This window comes from Pyxicephalus adspersus, chromosome 2 (assembly GCF_032062135.1).
Source record: "Pyxicephalus adspersus chromosome 2, UCB_Pads_2.0, whole genome shotgun sequence".
Lineage (NCBI taxonomy): Eukaryota > Metazoa > Chordata > Amphibia > Anura > Pyxicephalidae > Pyxicephalus > Pyxicephalus adspersus.
Window position 1 is genome coordinate 26649855 of NC_092859.1, and position 7336 is coordinate 26657190.

Consider the following 7336-nt stretch of genomic DNA (forward strand, 5'->3'; position numbering starts at 1 on the left):
CCAAAAGAGGGCCCCTCACTATCATCCAGCCCTTTTAACATCTCCCATTCCTAATCTCCTCCTACCCCACGTTGTATACTAGCCCAGCCCCCTCTAGCCACACTACCTATATTTCTTAACCCCTTAAAAGCTCTGGGCTAGGCCTAGCACCCGGTCATGTAGGCACTGCGCCTAATTCTTACGGCTACGGGCCTCTCTTTACCCATAATACATTTTCCAGTAGGTGGCTCTGCAATATCTGTGGGTGTCAGAGATAGCACAGACATAAATCATTGTTATACTTTGTGCAACTGTACAACATTGGATCCCAAAAAAGAGGGACACCTTGACTATGAGAAGAGGAGACCGGTGTTGTTCCTGCTGCAAAAAGTGGATGTGGCTACAATGGGTGCCATGTTGGTTGTGGCTTATTATACTTTTAGTACTTTTAGCCTACTCATAGTATACAATGTACCCATATGCTATAGTCAGTACCCACACCACATGCTTTAGATCCTGTGCCACATATCTTACAGACACAAATAAAGCCCAACATAAACTTTAATTGTGTACTGTAAAGCACTTTGTAACATGGTTGCTGCCTGCTGCTGTGTGGGTGCGTTGGCTGCTACTGCATAATGTGCAAGGGTGCAATTCACAAAAAATGGCATCACAACGCACTGCACTTATGTTGCACCGGTGTTATGTGTTAAAATATGTTACCGTGATGCAGTAGTCTCAATAGGGCATATACACACTTATCATGTTTAAATGTTGGGACTCCTCTTCAGAGTAAAGAACAGAGATTTCTATTAATTACCTGCAGAATAGAAGCTAGTCTGGTCAGCAGACTTTGCAGTGACAGTAATTAGGTGTATTGGGGGTTAGAATAGAAGTTGACATAGCACACCATTTCGCTGTGTGTTCTTGTATGTGCAATGTGATGCCATTCACCTCCACCCTATCTGTTGTACAGCACGCTTCAAAGCATAATAACCCACTACTGTGCAATGCAACAGATATATGAATGATATAATATAAAAATGCAGCAGGTACAATTTTATTTCTGTTGTGTGGTGTTAGGCAGTCTACTTAAATAAACAGAATGCCTTCTGCTAACATTTTAATATTACTCATTAACATACATGAATGTGTATGCATTTAGCGAGGACTTGGCAGTACGGGTCATTACTTAAGTAAGGCATAATAGCACTGAAATAATGATAAGCTGATGGCTAGTCTTAATAAATATGTCTGACATACACAATGCTGTGCATACATAAATGCAGGAACACACTATTCTCCAAACCTTGTGATGTTTTTATGATGATGGACCGTGGTTTATGGCAATTTATAATCTATTTTCATATCTCAGGTTACTGCTTCCCTTTCCCTAACCTGATATTGTCCCATTCCTTGCTTGGTACTACTCCCTCCCTAACCTGGCATTGCCTCATCCTCAGTAGTCACTGTTCTGCCTTCATGGTGACATCTTGCAGGAAGAGTTGGAAAGGCAAGCACGCTGCTAGGTTGCTGGAATAGAGATCTGTGCCCTAGTGAACACAGAATGTCACTTAAGTGTGCAGAGTTTAGGAAGTAGATTAGCTCTTCCTGCTAACTGCCTATTGCTCAGAGAAATTTCCCCTTATTTCCTTTCTTACTGTCAACAGGTTTAGCTGACAGGGTAAAGGGCTTTTCCTACTATTATCAACATTTTTTTGTCTGATTGTATTACTGTTGGGGTTCTCCTCACTTTCTGTAGGCAGGACAGGAATTGGCAATAAAAGCCTCTAAAGGATTCCTCACTCTATTCTAAATTAAACAAAAAGTTTTGGCTGTTAGGGGCAGCTGACTTTGGATTTTATTATGTACTCAGTAATGCTCTAAAAATAAAACAGAACCCCAAAGGAAGGTCCAATATGCTTGCATAGTGATCTAGTAACATTCTACTTTGTAACTAAAAAATGTATTCCAGGACGGCATTCTGATAATACACACCAGATCGGCTTCTACTCCTTACATAACCTGCGAAAGTTCTCAGCAAGTAAACAAAGCCTGTCCTTGTTCAGTGAGTTTTTATCTAAACAATCATCACAAATCCTCCACCACCATGTAACAACATAAACACACTCCAGTTTACATACCTCATATTCATCCTCATGCAACCTCCATCGATACTGTGTTCACAAAACCACAAATCGCCATTGCTGGAATACAGCACACAAAATATTTTTCCCCTACTATAGATTGTGTATGGGAATGGGGGGAGGAGAGGTGCTTAAAGCCCTTTTGACTTTTCTTTTTGCTGTCTGTGTTTCTGTTCCATCAAACATGAACGCAGATGGCAACAACAACACAGCCATTATATTTGCCTGTCTGGTGGCCCGTGTATCCTACATTGACTCCATTGCAGCACCGTCGCCTTAACCCTCCATCAGCATCGATTGCTGCATTCTGTGGCTTTTTACTCTAAACCCCATAGGCAGTAACCGCAGCATGCAATGGTGCGTACATACTGAATGCAGACGAATTTTGCTGCAGTTCTGCAGTGGAAAGTAGGAAGTGTGAGATGTCATAGGGGCCAATATATGGCTCTTCTCTTGCAGAACTTTAAATTTGCTTTTAGATACTGACAGGGTCTCTTTAAAGTAGCCATAGGCGAGGAAAGGGCTGATTGTAAACGACCATGGTTCATCACTGAATCAAAGCAGAACTATAGTTTAAAATAATAGGTATTTTATTGCAACACTGCATGTAAAATATTACAAGGTTTTGACCTGCACGAACTTGCAGCCACCCAACCTGGCTTTACAAAGCAGAGCCAAGCATACAAGTTGTTTGACATCATAGCTTTAGATTGCATGATCCAGAACCAACCAACCATGGGATCTGCTAGTTACCTCTGAGTAGTAAGAATATGTTGTCAAGTTGAATACAGGTTAAGAAAATCCTAGAGCAATAAAGAGTCTGTAATTGTTATAATACCCCACTTAGAATTACAATAATTTCCTGCTTATTACTGACCTGGAACAGTCATGCAAATTAAAAAGTCAGAGTGAAGTCAGGGTTGCATTTTTTTTTTATACTTGTTCAAGATCAGTGACTCTGAACTGTACTGAAGCATCTTGAAAAGCATGACATCCAGGCAATTGGCATTTTTAGAAGCAGACACAGCCTCCATTATTTCACAGTACAGTTTCCTGTAATAAAAGTGCTGGCTGCTACTTTAAACAAGCCTCCAGAAGGCTTCAGCTGACATCGGCGAGCATTAAAGCCGATGCCAAAAGTTTGTTTAAAGCGGCTGCCAGCTCTGCCATTAAGATCTGTATTCAGCACACATAGACTGGAGCAGAAGATTTGAGAGCCTCCATTCCTGACTTGTTCTTGTGTAAGCTTCTGGGCTGTAAACCTGACCTCAAGATCAAGCGATCCCAGTTTGCACCTTGTCAGCCCCTTGGTCATTCTTACTGCAGCGCTGATTCCTAAAGAACCAGAATCTGCCTATTGTATAACTGGCGGCAGTCAGCGTTACTGTACCCCATTATTCTCTATGGAGCTGCTGTTTGAAGAAGCTACATGCAGCAGTTCTCTGGCATGAGGAGTTCATAATCCCTCTGCAACCTCCTCACCAGGCTTACATAGCCCTACTTTTCTATTCCTTTATCTCCTAGCAAGCCACACTGCATTGTGGACACTGAAACAAACAAGGACTAGCTGGTGTTTTTGTACTTTAAAACATAAAAAAGTCATAAAAAATACAAAACCCATAATAACTCATAATGTAAAAAATAAATATAAAAACATAAACAGAACAACATAAAAGGCAATGTTTTCATCCATCAGTATAAAAAAATAAACAGCCATATCTGCACCTAGAACTTATTGTAAATAATATTGCTGTGTGTGCACCACAGACATAATCCTTCTTTCTCTCTTCCGTATACTTGTCATGCGAGTGTAGTTGTCAAGGCAATGGGCCTTGTATTCCAGCCTTGACTTAATTCAGGCAAAATTAATTATGAGGGTTTTTTTCCTTCTTCCTTCCTGCAGGCAAAACGTGCCAATTCTGCATGGACAACAGTGTCCTTCACACAAGAATTCTGATCGCGTCCAGGCCATGCCCAGCGGCTGCGATGTACACACTTCCCAGCCAAGACTCTTGTGGCTGGCTGCAGATTCTTCATTCTAAGCAGGAAGCAAAAAAATTGAGACTTCATGAAAACCACATAGTGTTAATGGTCCATTTACTTTATAGTTTTTAAAGCCAGGCATTTTTTTAAAGGTGTTTTCATGCCAAATTGTACACATAGCCTTTGTCACAGATAGATTAGTAGACTACATATTTTGTCCGATACATTTTTAGGGTTTTTTTTTTTTGCAGCATGCATTAAAAATTGTGCACCCTCTGTGTATGATTTACTAAAATAAACTTTTTATTGAAGTGATTCAATTCTTAGGTATGCATAGCTGATACCTAAACCTGTCTGACAGACTGGGGATGGATATTAAACGTGTATGGTGTGGTCCTAGTGTGCCATGTGCTTTGCGCATCCAAATAAAGATGTTTATGTGCCCTATTTTCTGACATATTTAGCAACAGCTCTACAATGCCTATACCGTATGCTGTGCTAGAAAGAAAGCCAGCAATGAGAATTCATCAGCAAGAATATTGTATATTGTGGTGTGGGAACTCACCAGCAGTATAATACTCCTCCAACTGAGGCTCTTTACAAATTAGGGCCCATTTGAATTGCCAAATTTACCTGTTCTTTTCAGTAGAGGAGAAACTCCTTGCAGAATGTTCACTTTTTAAAGGAGCAACAGGAATTAGAGAGGCAATTCCTCTAACAGTTCACTGCTACTCTATTCATGGAGGAGCAATGTTGCCACTCTAAGACGGGAAGTGTGCTAGAAATCCAGAACACCACCCATACCCAATCTTCTAACATTGGGAGAGATGCTGTTGTTTACCATTGTGTAGCCTTTGTGAGGAAGCTTTACTGCCCTCCCATCAGGGATAAAGAAGGGAGGATTATATTGTTATAATATATTGTATACTGGGGCCCATCTCATAGATCTGTAGCCACTGGTCCATGGTGCCATTGCTCCTTTAAAAGTCAAAGAGTCAGAGAGAGAGAAAAAAACTTTAGCACAAACACTAATTGTTTAGGCATAATGAATGTCTTGCTCCTTTCGTTTCTTCAGCTCTGAACAACTCAATGACCCAGCCTATAAAATATATCTGTGGTAATATGTATATTTTCAGTAATCCTGCAATGTGTCATTGTTGATTTTGCTAAGCTTAGCCAGTTTTGAACCTTTGCTTTGTCAATATTTGATCCTCTAATGTTCAGAATACAAACTGAAGATGCTTTTCTCTTTTTATGTCTGTAGGTTGGTGGATGACAGATGTGTGGTTAACCCAGAGGCTGGAGATTTGGCTAACCCACCAAAAAAGTTCAGAGGTAAGGATTCTAATTCTGAGTGCTTCTTTTTGCAGCCAAAAATCAGTAGGGTTTCTGTGTGTTTTTATCTAGGTGAGACAAAAAATGAATGTCAGGATAATGGCCAATCAAAGATGTACACGCATGCAATAATTATCGTTGTAAACGAATGATTAACGACCAATCTGCTGATAATTGTTAACAAAAAAGTGCACAGCGACGACGACGAATGAGGAATGTCGCTGGAAAAGAACGACCATCCCGGCAGATCTGACTGGCCGACGATTGTTCGCTATCTATTGTGTGTATGGTCGTTCAGTGATTTGGGATTGTTCTGTTATACACTTTCTCCTGTACATGTCAATTCCTGCATCGTTCAAACAATCGTATCTAGTGTGTGTACATTATTGGTGGATTATATTTGAACAATCATATCGTTACAGCATGTACAGAATTGTGCACAATGCGATTGTTCAAAATAATCGTGAATAATCATTGATCGGTCGTTAATCATTCATTTTCTAACAACAATTATTGCAAGTGTGTACGTAGCCTTAGGTCCTGGCAAACAACACTGTGCAAGTGAACGAGACAAAGGCATGAGTCAAGATAGCTGGTTTAATGTTGCGCCATGTGGTATAGAGTATCTGTATTTAGGGTGGCATAAAGTTGTAAGAGCCATAACAGAAGTCTCCATCTCGAAAAACGGAGAACTAAATATACGTGACCCCATTCATTAGGGTAAAGAACCGTCGGCACTGTTTATTTATTGTAGGGAGGACTTTTTGCTTTCTTCTTACAATTCAGAAATGGGTGCCTGGTGGGGAGTTTGCAGGCTTGAGTGATGTAGTGTGGGGGCAGGCGAAGGGTCTTTAACTATTTGTATTCTCCAACCCAATTGATTTAAAGCTTACACATGGAGTTTGTACTATAAAGGCAAGTAACAAAAATACTCGGGAAGAGAGGTAGGGATTGACATGGAGCTATTAAAGTGTTTATGTAAATCTACCCAATGCGACACATATAAAAAAAAAAAAAGGGGGGGAAAAAAAAAAGAAACAAAAAAGTTTTGTCTTTGAGTTTACTTTAGACAAATGTATTACCTTTGCCCTTAGTAGGCAAAGTCCATGTTTTTCTAGGAAAAATATATTTTTAGAAGTTTTTATTTTTAGAAGTACATCTGATACCGAACATTTGTTTGGAGAAGATTGTCATTGTTTTCCATTGCTGTCAAACAACTTTTCCTGCGTAAGACTGGTTTTGTTGGTTTTCAACTTCTCAGGGATGCATACCTTTCAAAGACCTGAGATAGATATCCATTAGACACAGTTCTCACTGATCCCAGCCTGTGCTTCTACCAACATTGTTGTATAATGCATGATTGTCCTGAATAGAAACATACATTTTCCTTACAGTTTACTGGCACACTTGATGTTTAAGATGCGCTGAGTTAATTAGGCATTTAGGTCTTTTCATGCAGCACTTTTTTTTTATTTAAACTCTACTTTTACAACACAACTCTATTACAACACATATACAGTGAATCACTGCAGTACATGCAAAACACAATAAATACTTTGATATCCAGTTGATATGCCAGAAATCCAGTGAATTCCTGACTTTCTTGTTTTTCCTCCAATACCTTTGAAAAACTGAAGCAAGTTTTTAGGACACTCCAACTGCTATCCTCCTCTTACTTGTTTTATGTCCACCCCTTGTTAATTGCAGAGTCTCTAGGGTTAAGCCCCAGTACAGTACAGGGGGATTAAACCTAGAGTAAAGTCAGAACCTGCAGCTGACATTGCCAGCTGCAGGTTCTGACCTTACTCTAGGTTTAATCCCCCTGTACTGTACTTCGGGACTACAGAACAACTCCTTATGGTATAGAGTTAATCCCACAATTAAAGCGGAGC

General features: G+C 40.0%; 1 protein-coding gene across 2 annotated transcripts in view; it reads left to right on the forward strand.

Annotated features, from left to right (window-relative positions):
- Positions 1 to 7336, forward strand: part of ITPR2 (inositol 1,4,5-trisphosphate receptor type 2) — a 180647-nt gene that overhangs the window by 21911 nt on the left and 151400 nt on the right. For both annotated transcript variants that reach the window (XM_072400134.1, XM_072400135.1), the window contains exon 2: positions 5374 to 5444. In XM_072400134.1, coding sequence (XP_072256235.1) covers positions 5374 to 5444 — 71 coding nt within the window. The remainder of the gene's footprint in view (positions 1 to 5373; positions 5445 to 7336) is intronic.